This window comes from Culex quinquefasciatus, chromosome 1 (genome assembly GCF_015732765.1).
Source record: "Culex quinquefasciatus strain JHB chromosome 1, VPISU_Cqui_1.0_pri_paternal, whole genome shotgun sequence".
Taxonomy (NCBI): domain Eukaryota; kingdom Metazoa; phylum Arthropoda; class Insecta; order Diptera; family Culicidae; genus Culex; species Culex quinquefasciatus.
The window spans coordinates 93,265,951-93,281,868 of NC_051861.1; the positions used below are offsets into that span (position 1 = coordinate 93,265,951).

A 15,918-nucleotide genomic window follows, 5' to 3' on the forward strand; every position below is an offset into this window, starting at 1 on the left:
AAATTTAAACATTTTTGAATTATGTATTAAAATTCAAATATATATCAAGAATTTTCCTTTTTGTATGCGACAAACGTTTTCATAATATTGTATTCGATATAATGATATTGAAAATACCCGCCAAATCTCTTGCAGAATTTTGAAATTAAATGGACAGATCTGGAGTTTTTTTTTGAAAAGGTCCAATAAACCAAATTTCCAGTTTTTGCTTTTTGGGTGTTTTTGAAACCGCCTTGAGTCAGGGTTATTAAAAAACACCCAAAAAGCAAAAACTGTAAATTTGGTTTATTGGACCTTTTCAAAAAAAACTCCAGAGATATAGTTTTTTGGTCGAAATGAGTAAAAACAGAAGTTGTCTTTATAGCTGTCGGTCACTATTTCTAGTACCAACCAGCAACCTCTGGATTGTGATTCCAGTGCGCTGTCCAATTGATCCACACGGATCGAAATGAAGTAAACCAGAATGAAAATAAACTTGACAGTTATCATACAAATATCTATTAACTGACTGAAAAACTCAATAGTAAAAAAAAAATTGAAATTCTAAATAAAAAGTATGCAGCATTGAATAATAATTTTAATATTTAAGTATTTATTTTATTCAGAAATTATTAATAGTTTCGAGAAAAATTACAATCCTGCGCTTCAAATAATCGCCGCAGAAAGATACCGTCGCAATGGAAAATCCCATAGAGAAAGCTAGAGAGTAGGCTTAGACAAAAAATAAATTTAAAAAACATGTTGATTGTCAATCTAAAAAAAAAACGTAGGGACGTTTGGTGCTGGTTTTCTATTGCTTGTAGGTTTTAGCTGACCGATGTTTGGTGACGGAATCTGCGGTTCTGTGACATTCACGGCCAGCTCGGTGGCATCCGTACCTGTGCCGGAATCTGCAACCTTCGCGACAAGCTGTACCGTACCGTCGAATGGAGGCACTGCGGGCGTTGTTAGTTTCGTCAGGCAGGCTTCCCCCTCGTTGGGGAACCTGCTGCAATGGCATACGCTTGCCCTGAGGGGACCCTCTTTGAAGGATAAGCTGCCTGAGGGCATGTCGTCCTTGAATTTGTTACAGAAACATGGTTCCATGCAAACTACAAAAATTGTTTTTTTTTCACCAAGAAACAAAATGTATGTATTATGAAAAATAACCCCCCACACGAACCCGAGTACGGGTTACCGGAAGATCAATATTTGTTAAATTTTCATTAAATTTATTTATACGAAAACTGATTCCATTTCTTTTACCAAGTATTTTTGGAACATTAAATCCGGTTTCAAGATCACCGGTGGCCATATCAAGAACCATATTTAAAGGCTGATACGCAGATGGGGAGGAACGCAAAACTCCATACAAAAAAACGCCCAAGAAACGGTCAAGGAAAGGGTCACGAAAAGATTTTTCTTAAGCGGTACGCAGCTGAAAAGTAACAGAAACGGAAAGATTGCGTTTGACGTTTCTTCGCGCGGTGCTTGTTTGTAATATGTTTTGATGAAAAAATCAATGAATTGTAATTTTTCTTTTTGAATGCGACTGATAATTACAAACGTTTTAATAATTTTGAATTGGATATTAATAATAATATAATAATATTTAAAATTCTCGCCGAATCTCAAAAAGCAGAATATTGAAACTAAAAGGACTGATTTAGTTTTTTGGTCGAAATGGAGTAAAAAAAGAAGTTGCCTTTATAGATGTCGGCCATCGTGTCACCAACAATTTATTGCTAGTACCAACCAGCTACCTCTGGATTATGAGTCCCCTGCACTGTCCGATTTACCCACACTCGCGGGACCAAAATGAAGTAAATCAGAGAGAAATGAAACTTGACAATAATCATACAAATATCTATGTTCTTACTGAAAATACAATAATAATCTGAAATTTTGAAATCCAACCAAACAACAAATTCAAAAATATGAAGAAAAAAAACAAACATTCTAGAAACTTCAAATAATTTCAACAAATATCTGAAATTTGAAAAATCAAAATTAAAAATATGCAGAATTGAATAATAATTTTTTTTACGTTTTTATAAATTCAATAGATCAAAAATGTAAAAATTCGAAACGAATGTACAAGTCGAAATTCCAAAAGTTTAAAAAATCGGAAATATAAAAATTCGTAAATACAAATTTACGAAAACCTCGACATTATAAAAATTAAACACTCTATTTCTTCCAAAATTAAAAAATCTAGAATGAAAATTTAAGAATAAAGAAATTTAAAAATTAAGAATTTAAGAATTTAAGAATTTAAGAATTTAAGAATTTAAGAATTTAAGAATTTAAGAATTTAAGAATTTAAGAATTTAAGAATTTAAGAATTTAAGAATTTAAGAATTTAAGAATTTAAGAATTTAAGAATTTAAGAATTTAAGAATTTAAGAATTTAAGAATTTAAGAATTTAAGAATTTAAGAATTTAAGAATTTAAGAATTTAAGAATTTAAGAATTTAAGAATTTAAGAATTTAAGAATTTAAGAATTTAAGAATTTAAGAATTTAAGAATTTAAGAATTTAAGAATTTAAGAATTTAAGAATTTAAGAATTTAAGAATTTAAATTTAAGAATTTAAGAATTTAAGAATTTAAAATTTAAAAATTTAAGAATTTAAGAATTTAAGAATTTAAGAATTTAAGAATTTAAGAATTTAAGAATTTAAGAATTTAAGAATTTAAGAATTTAAGAACTTAAGAATTTAAGAATTTAAGAATTTAAGAATTTAAGAATTTAAGAATTTAAGAATTTAAGAATCAAGAATTTAGAATTAAGAATTTAAGAATTAAGAATTTAAGAATTAAGAATTAAGAATTTAAGAATTTAAGAATTTAAGAATTTAAGAATTTAAGAATTAAGAATTTAAGAATTTAAGAATTTAAGAATTTAAGAATTTAAGAATTTAAGAATTTAAGAATTTAAGAATTAAGAATTTAAGAATTTAAGAATTTAAGAATTTAAGATTTAAGAATTAAGAATTTAAGAATTTAAGAATTTAGAATTTAAGAATTTAAGAATTTAAGAATTTAAGAATTTAAGAATTTAAGAATTTAAGAATTTAAGAATTTAATAATTTAAGAATTTTAACAAGAATTTAAGAATTTTAAGAATTTAAGAATTTAAGAATTTAAGAATTTAAGAATTTAAGAATTTAAGAATTTAAGAATTTAAGAATTTAAGAATTTAAGAATTTAAGAATTTAAGAATTTAAGAATTTAAGAATAAGAATTTAAGAATTTAAGAATTTAAGAATTTAAGAATTTAAGAATTTAAGAATTTAAGAATTTAAGAATTTAAGAATTTAAGAATTTAAGAATTTAAGAATTTAAGAATTTAAGAATTTAAGAATTTAAGAATTTAAGAATTTAAGAATTTAAGAATTTAAGAATTTAAGAATTTAAGAATTTAAGAATTTAAGAATTTAAGAATTTAAGAATTTAAGAATTAAGAATTTAAGAATTTAAGAATTTAAGAATTTAAGAATTTAAGAATTTAAGAATTTAAGAATTTAAGAATTTAAGAATTTAAGAATTTAAGAATTTAAGAATTTAAGAATTTAAGAATTTAAGAATTTAAGAATTTAAGAAATTAAGATCAGGATTGCTAGGATTGCTTGTTTTCAAATCCGTATTGGCTTATTTAAAATATTATGCTTGAATTTTGCTTTTTACTCCATGCAAATGACTTGTCTCTTCCATGTCCGGCAGTAGATCGACAATGCGTTGACCAAAATTAAACAAACACAGTCCCAATCTGACCTAAAAAACTAAACTGCATCACCCCAGATTAACAAAAGTCATTTTTCATGCGTAAACTTGCAGGCACGGAAGGGAAAATATCTCCAAACTCGAATAATTGAAATCGAAAAATCAATCATCACTCCTAATGTAAACATTTACTGACGTGAGCAGGATAAACTCTATGTTTACAAACTCACATTAACCCAATTACATTGTTTTGCTTGAAATAACCATCCGTCAGACGATTTGCTCCCGGCAGATCCCGGAGCTAACCTGAGTTTTGTTTAGATTCGGATGAACACGGATGAACTCGAACCAAAATTAGCTCTCGCACAAGTACCGCGGTGGGCTTGACGCGGGTGCCAAATTAGCTTTGCAACGCAATTAGGTCCCTGCGGTGGAGATGCCCTTATGATTCGTTTTTCTTCGCCGAATGTACATGGCGCTTTGTTCATGTTGCTTTTTTTTCGTCACGAGGTTTATGTAGCCTTTTGTTTGACAGATTGACAGGGCTATATAAACAGGGACTGCTGATGGCAGAGATTTTGTTTAAGTTACTTTATTTAAAATCATGATTAAACAGACTTTACTGAAGTAACATTTGCTCATTTTTGGTGGAGAGGTAGCTTATTAGAAGTACTTTTAGAATATACAATAACCCAGAAAGTGTCAAAATGTACATGATGCCTTTTGAAATGTTACCGTCGAAATAATTTTAACTGTCAAAAATGATATTAATCACACATAAAAAACAGAGGTAGAAATTGGGATTAGCTGTCTTGTACAGCGAAGAATAATGACGTCAATAGACATAACATCGTGCATATTATACTGTGAGTTATGTCGTGACTTTCCCGATTTTCCTCAAATTTCAATAATTTCGGACACAAATAACAACACACGTCATTATTTCATACCCAAGCAAAACACACGACTGATTTATTTCTCGTATACTCACGCACACATTCTCAACTTCTCTCTTAACACTGAGCAAAACTCACACAGCGCATCGAAGTGTTTCGCACATGATCTGAACCTGCAGTACAGTGCACTCAAATGTCAATCGCAAAACACTCGAAATTGCGGTGATTGGCCATGAAATAATTTCAATAGCCAAACACTTGAATTTTAAATGATGTTGAAAAATAAAAGTACGTACAAGCGATATACAGGTTCTTGCTTGCTAGTCGTGCACGCTACCACTGCGCCGGCTGGCCAGTTGAAAACGGGAGAGTTTTTTGTGCTACTGGTTCTAGCCTCGCTTCTAGACATCGATAAAAGTCGCGCTAAAATCGATCACTGAAACATATTAAATTCTAGTGGAATATCACGCTGACTTTGAATAGTGCTTGTTTTGTGTAGATCTTAAGATCAGTTTCAAGTGTTTTCCTCATAACTTTGAATAGTTCAAGACAGTGGGACAAATTCATGCGCAAAACACTTGAAAAGCTTGAGCCACCCGAATGAAAATAACGTGTCAAAAAATAACAAAAAGTCAATCGCCGAAACAATTGCATTTGAGTAAAAAGTGTGGCGTATTTTCAGTGTTGGCTGGCCTGCTCCCACATTACGCTACATGAACTCTCTCTTCTCCAGTGATGCGATTTTGAGCGCTCATGCGCTCATGAGCGAGCATTTTTCGCTCATTCGTGAGGAGAAGCACTACGCGAGCCAGCTCACGTTTTGCTCATTGAGCAAAATGAGCGGTATTTTTTTACCTTTTTTACCATTATACGGTAATAACTAAAATTCTATGTGTAATATGTACGTTTTTTCAGCAGAGCTTTGAGGTTGTGTCTTTTGAAAAATGGAGGCTGGACTAATCTTAATAATAATGGATGAACATATTTTTATAAGTTTTGAATTGATGCTTGAATTGGAGCCGGAGCTTACGCTTCCAAGTATGATTTTCATGGTGATCTGAAGAAATAATCCGATATAAAAATGAATTTTATAAAGGCACATGTGAAAGTAACCCGTTCAATAAAGCAGAAAAGCTGAAATCTAAAAACATTTTATCGAAAGTGAAAATCAGACGATTACATATCTAAAGATGGGGATCTAAGAATTCAAAAAAGTGTCCACATGGTTTATGGAAGGTCGAAAGGAAGTAAGTACCAGTCGTAGTGAGTTCAGGAATTTCTTTCAAGTTCTCCAAATTAAAACCGCAAGCAACCTTTTTTTTTAAAAACATGATAGTTTTAATCCACGTTTCACGCACTTTTCCCAAACAACGTTAACTTCTTTTCTTCACGCTCGTACACGCACGTCAGTTTCACGATTCTCAAATGGTTCACTTTTTTTGTTCTTCTTCCGGTATCCTCAGCTACTATTTAGTGCCCTTGATTGTGTGAGCGAGTGTGTACTTTGCATTTGTTTTATTTTACTTCTGTCACTTTTGTAGCAATTTTTACCGTTTGGATTTTGTGTTTTTGTTTCTTTTCCTAACACAAGTGTGTCTGTCTAACGAATTGGAGAAGGATTGTAATTGCTGTACTGTTTTTTTTTGAATATTTTTAAAGTTGTTTTCACTATTATATATTTTACCCATCAGCATACTGGAATGCCTGCTTGTAACGTTGCTAAATGTTTTTTGTGTGTTATTTTTCTCCCTCGCAATTTTCTGTCATTTGTTTTCTACTAAGATTGAACCAGCAGTCAAATTCGATCGGTTACTATTGTGTGTTGTGTGTTGTTACACTTTTTTCATTTACTTCTCTACTGGTAGTGCCTTGATTCGGAAAAACGGTGCTAGCTAGGGTGTTCTCTAATATTAAGTTACTTAGCGCTGCTCTGTTTTTATTTTTTGTTTTATATCCAACGAACGCGGATATTTACCCTTTCATTTTTTAATCAACTTAGGGTGTAAGGAAACGGCTTAGTGCGACTCTGTTAGAATTATTACTAATTTACTATTTGTTTAATGATTTCTCTCTCTCTGTAGTGGAAAGTCTTCTGTTAAATGAGTTTGTTTTTGCTTTGTTCTTTCCATTTCCCGTAAATATCAGTAATAGCGATAGTTTTGCGTAAAAGTTTTTTTTTGCTAAAATGCTACAAATTATAACAGAATATTTACACGTAGTTGATTGCTAAATGTTTAACGGAAAGGCAATTCAGAAGAGAGTTAAAAAACTTGTTAAAGTTAGAGAAATTTTGTCAAAAGAGCGTCGGAAAAAAACATTCTCTTCTACAAAATCTCAAAGTTTTATTCTCGTTTCGCTCACTCTCTTTCTACTGTTGAAAAAAATCAGAGAACCAGGCCATGGTTGACCCTCTCTCGTTCTCGCTGCAACTTTGCGAGAGAGTGAAAATGAGAGCAAGCGTATAAAATGTACAAAAATGCGACTTTGTCGGAGAGACTTTCTCCCTCACTCTTTGACATGAATTCTTCGAGTCTGCAGAATAAACCAGACACGTGCAGAGAGTAAAAGTAACTTTATGTGTACAGAGAAAATAATAAAAACTTAAAAACAGCAGGACAAATGGGTAAAGAAATGTTAGGCATCTCGGTTCGTAATATTCGTGACCAGTTTTTGCTAGAGTTTGGCACCATTCGTGGGTTAATTTTTTAGAGATGTCGTCGATTTTCGTTAAAATTGGTGTTACACCCCCAAACCTGCTCTCGCGAGAGCAAGTTCTTTTTTGTTTGTTTTCATAAGTCTGCTTTAATTTTTTGGTGGGCTGTGTGGTTACATAGTAGTGGTGCCTCAATATCGAAACGTTCGTTTTTGATCCCACCAGGGGTTGGTGAGAAAACACTGTGCAGTGAGAAACAGACTTTCTACTTCTAAAAGGGTTGGAAGAGTTTAGGAGAAAAAGATTCAACTATCGGTCCGGAAAACGCCACGCTACAGATCGTGCCATCCGGACGCTTTAGTGTAGGGTATTTGTATTCTCAAGTTTCTTTTTCTTTTTTTTTTTTTGCTAATATCAACACATCCTATAAAGAACAATTGTTGTCTTCGATAAATTAGTAGGTTTCATCACAATTATTGTTTATATATATATATCTTTCCTATATAATTAACTACAATCACTCAAGAATTAAATAAATCCACGCACTCCGTTCCTCCTCACTTGTTTTTTTAATAACCTTTTTTTTGGGCTAATAATGAATATATAGATGTAGTGTCCATACACTCGCGCTAAGTTTCACAGTCAGACTGGCTAGTTAGAAGTTTTAAGGAATTGCTTCCTCCGCACAATCGAGGAAGGTTCGCTCACACTCTCATTCTCACTCACACATGCACGCAACGAAACGACTCCTCTCTCCCTCTCATCACTAGTGTCTACAACAGGTTTGTAGCGATAGTTTGTTGCTGTTACCCTTCTTCTTCCTCACCTTTTTTTCTTCTCATGCTTTGTAGTAGTGGTAATTAGTAGTAGTAGTGGGGGTGGTGCATCTAGTTGTTGTTGTCTCTTGAGTTTTTTTTTGGATGCTTACGGCGCACTCGAAGCTGCCGCAGCCCGGAACAGCGAGTTCCGGCCCTTAACTGGGAGCGGATGTGCCTCCGTGTTGAACACCCAATCGTCCAGCGGGAGCAGCGAGTCGTCCGAGAAGAGCAGGTAGAGGTACTGGAGGAAAAAGTCGCATTTTGTTACTACAAAGTTTGTCCAAATAAACTTATAAAATGTAATTTAAGCAAATTTGTTGCTACTCCCGTTGCAACGTGTAATATTTAAATTCACAGCTGTCACTTGACGCAAACAAAACATCTGAGCATTCGTGCGCATCTAAAACCGTTGGGCACTCAATCGTCTGGCAACCTGTCAGTGTGTGACGTTTGTGACGCTCGCAGCAGAGAAATGTCAATTAAACACGTTTTCGCTGTCAATCTTTCTGCAGTCGGCAAACAAAGCAGTTTTTGCTTGTTTGATTGGTTTTAAATCGCTAACAATCAAGTTTTGATGCCGAAATAAAACGTATTCGATAAAGTGTGAGAGAAATAAATCAGTCTTGAAGTGTTGCGGTACAGAGTAACGCAATTTCTAAAATATATCCGAAAAAACTGATTCCAGCCTTTCGTTGGTCGTGAATAAATGTAACCGCTCCGGCAAGAGCCCACATGCCGACCTACCTTGAGTGTTTCCGCCAGGAAGAAGCTCTGCTGCACGTCGTCCTTTTGAGGATCCGTCAGATACACGTTCTTCAAACCGCTATAGCCGTTTGGCGTTCTGCAGTGCTTCTCCAGGGCCTGAAATGAAGCGCGTGGAAAACATCAATACGCCGAGTTGTTTTGAGGAATGAGAAGTCGCCTACCATCACGGCATCCCAGCCCCAGTCGCGGTACTTCTGGTCGTGCGTCAGCCGCCACATCACGAAGTAGCTCTCGAACGTCTCCGGGCGCAGGATGTAGTACTTCTCCTGGGATTTGAGGGCCTTCGCCTCGACGCCGTCGTTGAAGCGGAACGCCTCCGGGCCGAGCCGCGTGTACGTGCGCACGTAGCTCTCGTGGCACGTGTTGGTGAGCCCTTCGCCCACCTCCAGGTACTTTTCCGAGTATTGGTTGTTCAGGGTGGTGCCGCCGAGGCCGAACAGGCCACCTACAAGGGTGATTGGTTAGTAGACGAAGTTGGAATGAAAAAATGCCGCCGGGAACTTACCGGCAAAGCAAGCCAAATGGTCCATCTTGTGCTCCAGCCGGTCAAACTTCATGTCCGACACGTACGTAAGGCCGCCCGGGCTTGTTCGGATCATGTGCTGGATGATGGCCTGCATGGCGTCGTCGTACATCTCGCGGGCTTCCTCGTCCTCGTGGCCCGACTGGATCCACGCCTTCAGCAGGTACTCGTAGAAGCTGTCCCCGAGGGCGCCCAGCGACATGTGCTGCTGGCCCCACTTGCCGGTCTTCGGGTTCAGGTAGTTCGGGTACAGACCCTTGGGCTTTTCGATGTCCTTCAGGACGGTACGGATCGCCTGGACGCGCTCCCGGTACACGGAATCGCCGGTGACGTCCGACAGGTACGAGAACTCCAGATGGAGCGTGCCGAACTCGGACAGGATGCTGCTGCCGCCGCTGGCCCAGCCATAGTTTTTACTGATCTGTTGGAGGTGCGAGGGAAAGCTTTAGCATTGCTGACTTGGAGGAAGCGGTTAAAGGAAAGAGATTGTAAAAATATTTCAACTCTTCGCTATTCTAGCTATTTTGGTGAAGTGACTACGGGAATCCTGAGATGATTGTAACCCTGTAACGCGCAGGTATCAGATGAGTCGTGAGAGCTATCGATTTGTGGTGTTGGTGGTGGTGGCAAAATAACAGTCACACTTACTAACCTTGTAGAACAGATTGATAAAAAATATCTACATGATTGACGACCCGCTCGAGCAAGGTCTGAGGCTGCACATTGAAAACGATAGCGTGGGCGCACAACAAAATACCACAAACACAAAACCCATTTTTTTTCGATACGATTATTTAGTTTAGTGTTTGTACAAACAACCAACAGTTCCACAGAGTTTTCCAAGACAGAGTGGGAGAAAAAGAGAAAGATTACTGGATATGGTTGGACTCTAGCGGATCTATAGCCAAAGGAAGTAAAAAATCTAAATGGGGAAAAAAGTTTTACTCTATAAACTACTTTGTCCAATCCGGCTAGTGGTGTCGAGAGTAATGTGGGGAATGAATATTGTTTTTTATTAGACATACTTGAGTGGGTTAAAGTAACATGCAGTATAGAGCGCGAGGGCTAGATTGTTGTTTATGTACAGCTGTATAAATCACCCGTGAACTCTAGGCAGTTCGTTATCTACCTTTCGGGGTGCACACTATGAGATGACCTCTTGATAAGAGAAAGCGTCGAGCTAGGAATGGGATTCACATGGAAAGTCTGACCCCGAAAAAAAATCTGAACAAACAATTTACACTAACAAACCCCCTGATTAAGGCTGATCTAATGCTCCGCAGGTCGTTACAATCACCTCGAATCCCATCCCCGTTGAGCGTTGGTGATTGTTATAGGTTATGTACAGATAAATTTCTTCAGAATAGATGATCAAAAACTTTTTGAAAAAATGCCCTTAGCACTCACCCCGTATTGACGTTGACCAGCGCGTACGGAATCCCCGTCGGCGTCTGGAACGCCGGCAGCAGCTTGTCCGCCACGTACTTGGCCTTCTCCAGGAACAGCCGATCGCCGGTGAACGCGTAGCACGTCAAAAATCCACCGATAAACCGGATGTTCGTCTCGAACACGCTCAGATCGTTGCTCACGCTGTCCAGCGAAAACTTGCGCTCGACCCAGTCCCGGCCCTCGTCGAACTCCTTGTGCAGCCCCATCAGGTACAGCGTGTCCAGCCCGTCGACGATGGTGGCGCCGAGGTCGTACGCCCCGAAGATGCTGCCCGAGTGGCCCCGCTTGGTGATGGGCTTGAGCTCGTTCTTGCCCCACGCGTACAGCTTGTAGTTGTCCCAGGCGTGGATCATCATCTGTTGAGGGGGGGAGAAAAATGGCACAATTAGTTTCATTAATTAAACTTTTTTAATTTATTTTTTGAAGAAAATTTAAGCCAAATTATTGCAATATAGACATACAACTGCGATTATTTTTTGCGCCGTGTGTGGTAAAGGTCTGGGGAGAAATATACACAGCATTATCGAAGTCCAGGTTCATATAGAAAATAATAAAATTCGTTAAAGACTTAAAGACTTAAACGCATTTAACTTCAAGTACTTCAAAAGTCCCATCGTATTCTACATGTTAATGAAATGAAAATCCAAACCTATCTGAGGTTATGAGTGATAACACCGACCAACAAAATTTCTGCGACGAATCGCCCTAATTCTCCATACAATTTTCATGCTTCCCTCGAGTTGAGCCTGCGCAGTCTTTTTTTGTAGGTCAGTGTAATCTGTTGGGTAGGGATCGGCGTACCTTTCAAATTATTCTAAAAATTTTAAGATCTGATGCACCCAATCTGATTTTTAATTTTTGATGAAAATTCTATAACAATGTGCAACGTTCCAAACAAACAAACTAATGCCGTCCATGTTCATATAATCGTGGATAGAAAAAAAACAAGTGGAAAGCAGATGTTTTGCCTTTCTTACTAAAGAAAGGTATAGGTTTTACTTTAAGCCAGGACGTCATTTCCAGCTTCGTAAATATGTCGATTCAGCATGAATTTTAATTCGAAAAATCGCTAAAAAATCACACTGCATCGATTTTTTACGCTCTAACGATACCTTGACAGAATCGTCCATCTCCAACCTCGAATTTTGAGAAAATAAATCCGTGTGAGTAATGATGATAAATTTTTGATAAAATTTGCAAAATTTGTGTCGCGCCGTTCTCAGCTCCCATATATCCGATTTCAATTTGGATGAAAACAGATGGAAAGCAGTGTTTTAGAACCTGGGCAGTTGTTGCAAATTTCGGAATTTCCATCTGTTTTCGGAAACGGCCAGACATTTTTTAACAAAAATACACAGTTTTCAAATGAAAATATGATCCATTTTTTCATTTTCATATCTTTATTTATCTCAAAATTGCATTTTTCGATTTTCACAACCTCCCAAATTTTCATCATTCATAATATGGTTCTGGAGTTATTGTTTGATTAACCTACCATAAGAAAAATCCCTAAAAAGCAAAGCCTACCGGTGACCTTCGCCACATTTTTCATTTCTAATTTTATTCGAAATTTTTTGCTACATTCATAGTACAGACCATGAGGAGCATCTGAAACAAATTGACATCGATCGGCAATCCTGATCAATTTTTAGAACGATTTATCTTTGCCTTTCTTACTGAAGAAAGGTATAGGTTTTACTTTGGCCAGGTGACGTCATTTCCAGCTAATATGTCGATTCAGCATGAATTTTAATCCGAAAAATCGCTAAAAAATCACACTGCATCGATTTTCGACGCTTCGTCGCCAAGTCGACAAGTTGTCAAGTTGAGCTTCGAATACTGGCGCGAGAATGCTGGCGCATATATGTTTTGGCTTGACTTATACTCGTTTGTAGTAGCTTATCTACCGATGTTTCCTTTAACTTGTAAAATATCGTAGCTTTTCAGTTTCTTTTGTTCTGTCCGTTTTTGCATAACTGTCCAATGTTTATGCAAAAACTTTTTTGACATAGGACATTCATCCGGGTACAAACAATTTGTTTCCCGTGTGAACCTAAAATCGCCTTTAAGTAGGCTTAATTTTGTCGTGATTTCGTTAGTTTATTTAACAGAGTTCATTAAGAATTTGTACGATTAAAAATATTCTATTGGTGAAAATTGCGTTTTCAATTTCTTTTAGAAAACACATCATTAATAATACCTTGCTTTCATCATAAGATTGTTTGTATCAAGTCGATGTTGTGAAATGAAAGAAGTTATATTCTTTAGTATGAAAGGCTCTATCTCACCCCTGGTGGGATTAAATCGGGGTTTTAGAAGTCATAAACGTCCCGTAGTGTTTGTCTACGTTCAAGGTTTTCTCAGTATTGATTTACGAAACAACTGTATGTAGAACATTTAATAAACTACAAGAAAAACAACAGACGCATAGAAATTCTATACTATTTTTATACAATAGAATTTTGCAAAAAAAAGTCAAGATATTGATTTTTGGTCATATTTTGAGTATATATTAGAGTGTAACAATGTAATGATTTTGAAGCCCTGATGTTTGTTTGATTGCTCAAATCCAAAAATATGAGCTTTATTGACGGGTCAGGAGCTGGCGTTCTCCGCTCCTTCACGAATATTTAACCGGGTAAAAGATTTTTCAAAATGTCATTTTTTTGAGCATTTTGCCACCAATGTTTAATAAAAACATCACTGGCGTGTAGCCAGATCCTTGCGCATCTTTTGGTGTATATAACATTGACATTTGGAGACTTGAGTACAGGCCTTCAAAGTTTGGCATTTTTCGAAAATCGGCCCGGCAAATCAAATGCGTACTAGGGCGTCGCGAGGCGCGACGCATATCTTTTTTGCCGGGACCGATTTTTCAAAATGCCAAACTTTGAAGGCCAGTACCGAGCTCCAGGGTGCCCTAAATGTCAATGTTATATATACCAAAATATGCGCAAGGATCTGGCCTACACGCCAGTGATGTTTTATAAACGCATTTCGGCAAATGCCTCAGTGACATTTTTGAAAAAATCTTTTTTTACGGGTTAAATCCCATTTAAAATTGAAGGGCGGAGCGCCAGCTCCTGTTACGTCCAATCAAGCTCATATTTTGGATTTGGGCTTAGTATGCCCACCGGAACAAACCCTTGAATGCCCGCCAAAAAGTCATTTTTGTTACATCCTAGTATATATGATATTTTACATAAAATCCCAAAATATGACCAAAGATATTTTGGCACTATGGTATAATTCTGAGGACAGTTAGGCCTGCGCTTTTTCGTGATATTTAAGTTTTAAATTTGAATCTTTTAACTAAAAATGGCTATAACTTTTGACCCTGAAGCCCAAATTGACATGACAAAAAACGTTTGTTTTTTTAAACTATAAAAGTGCCCATAATATATTTTTTTTCACATAAAACGATTTTTGAAGGTTTTCTAAGATGTTTTTTTTTGGAGGCGTGAATTTCGAGATAACATTTTGGTGTCTTCGACAAAGTTGTTTGGATTGGCAAGCCCAACAACTTTCTAAAAAAACCCAAACATATTTTTAAAAAGCTAGATTTTCAAAATCACCCTAATCGTGAACCACTCTAATTTTCAACCAACCCAAAGGTTTCTATTTGCAACAACCCTTCTCAAGACGCCATGCTCCAAAATCGCAATTTTTCGGAAAATCAATTTTCGCTTGTTTGCGATCTGGACCACTGTTTATTTTTTTACATTTCGACCTCTTTGTTGATCGTTTTCCGAACACATTGTTTCGTGCTTTTGACAGCTGGTTTTGGTTGGTGATTTTGGTGATTTTTTATTTATCTTTTTGTCACTAAAACTTGATTTGCAAAAAAACACTATTTTTAATTTTTTTTATTTTTTGATATGTTTTAGAGGTCATCAAATGCCAACTTTTCAGAAATTTCCAGAATGGGCAAAACATCTTTGACCGAGTTATGATTTTTTGAATCAATACAGATTTTTTCAAAAATTCGAAATATTGGTCGCAAAAATTTTTCAACTTCATTTTTCGATGTAAAATCGAATTTGCAATCAAAAAGTACTTTAGTGAAATTTTGATAAAGTGCACCGTTTTCAAGTTATAACAATTTTTAGGTAACTTTTTTGAAAATAGTCGTAGTTTTTCATTTTAAAAAATTAGTGCCCATGTTTGCCCACCTTTGAAAAAAATAATTTTGAAAAGCTGAGAAAATTCTCTATATTTTGCTTTTTCGGACTTTGTTGATACGACCCTTAGTTGCTAAGATATTGCCATGCAAAGGTTTAAAAACAAGAAAATTGATGTTTTCTAAGTCTCACCCAAACAACCCACCAGTTTCTAATGTCGATATCTCAGCAACTAATGATCAGATTTACAATGTTAAAATATGAAACATTCGTGAAATTTTCCTATCTTTTCGAAAAAAATATTTTCAAAATTTTTCAATCAAGGCTGGAAAAATTTTGCGACCAATATTTCGAATTTTTGAAAAAATCTGTATTGATTCAAAAAATCATAACTCGGTCAAAGATTTTTTGCCCATTCTGGAAATTTCGAGCCAAACATTTCATAAGGGCACAAAACCAAAAACCGCGATTCGAGAAAATCGCTTGCAAAAAGTGGACAACTTGTTTCAATTCCTATTTAAAAAAGAAGCTTGACTGATGGTATTTTTACTGATGATACGATAAAACACATCATTATCCTCAACTCTGCTTAAATGCTTCTTGATATTTGTTGATTTTCGCAATAAAACTCATAATTAAAAAAAAATCGTTATTGGGCCCTTTTAACTTTCCAACTGTTGTTCATAATGGGCCCTTTCTAAATGCAATTTCGAAGAGAGCTGAAAGGGCACTAAAGCGCTGTCACCTGATTGTTATTTTGAATGATGTTTACGGGCCCTTTTGTCTGTCTAGTTAGAATTAATGAGGATTTCAGTAGAAATTCTGATTATTGGTGAAGTTATGTGATTAAATCACCGACACCGACGTAACACTCAAGTAAAAAAGATGACCCTTCTTTGCATCACCCCTCCGGTAAGTCCTATGAGCTGTCAAACGGTTTTTCGAAAAATGTATTAGCAAGGCAACACTGATTCTGTAAACACAAATCA

General features: G+C 36.0%; 1 protein-coding gene across 8 annotated transcripts in view; it reads right to left on the reverse strand.

Annotated features, from left to right (window-relative positions):
* Positions 1-5,914: 5,914 nt before the first annotated feature.
* LOC6042715 (mannosyl-oligosaccharide alpha-1,2-mannosidase IA) overlaps positions 5,915-15,918 on the reverse strand; it is a 69,039-nt gene continuing 59,035 nt past the window's right edge. For 7 of the 8 annotated variants that reach the window (XM_038256415.1, XM_038256262.1, XM_038256367.1 and 4 more), the window contains exons 3-7: positions 10,767-11,164; positions 9,342-9,781; positions 8,998-9,281; positions 8,816-8,932; positions 5,915-8,312 (exon numbers count right to left, since the gene is read on the reverse strand). In XM_038256415.1, the coding sequence (XP_038112343.1) occupies positions 8,178-8,312; positions 8,816-8,932; positions 8,998-9,281; positions 9,342-9,781; positions 10,767-11,164 (1,374 nt within the window). In that variant the 3' untranslated portion in view covers positions 5,915-8,177. Of the gene's footprint in view, positions 8,313-8,815; positions 8,933-8,997; positions 9,282-9,341; positions 9,782-10,765; positions 11,165-15,918 lie in introns of all 8 variants that reach the window. The other variant, XM_038256512.1, reaches the window with a different exon arrangement.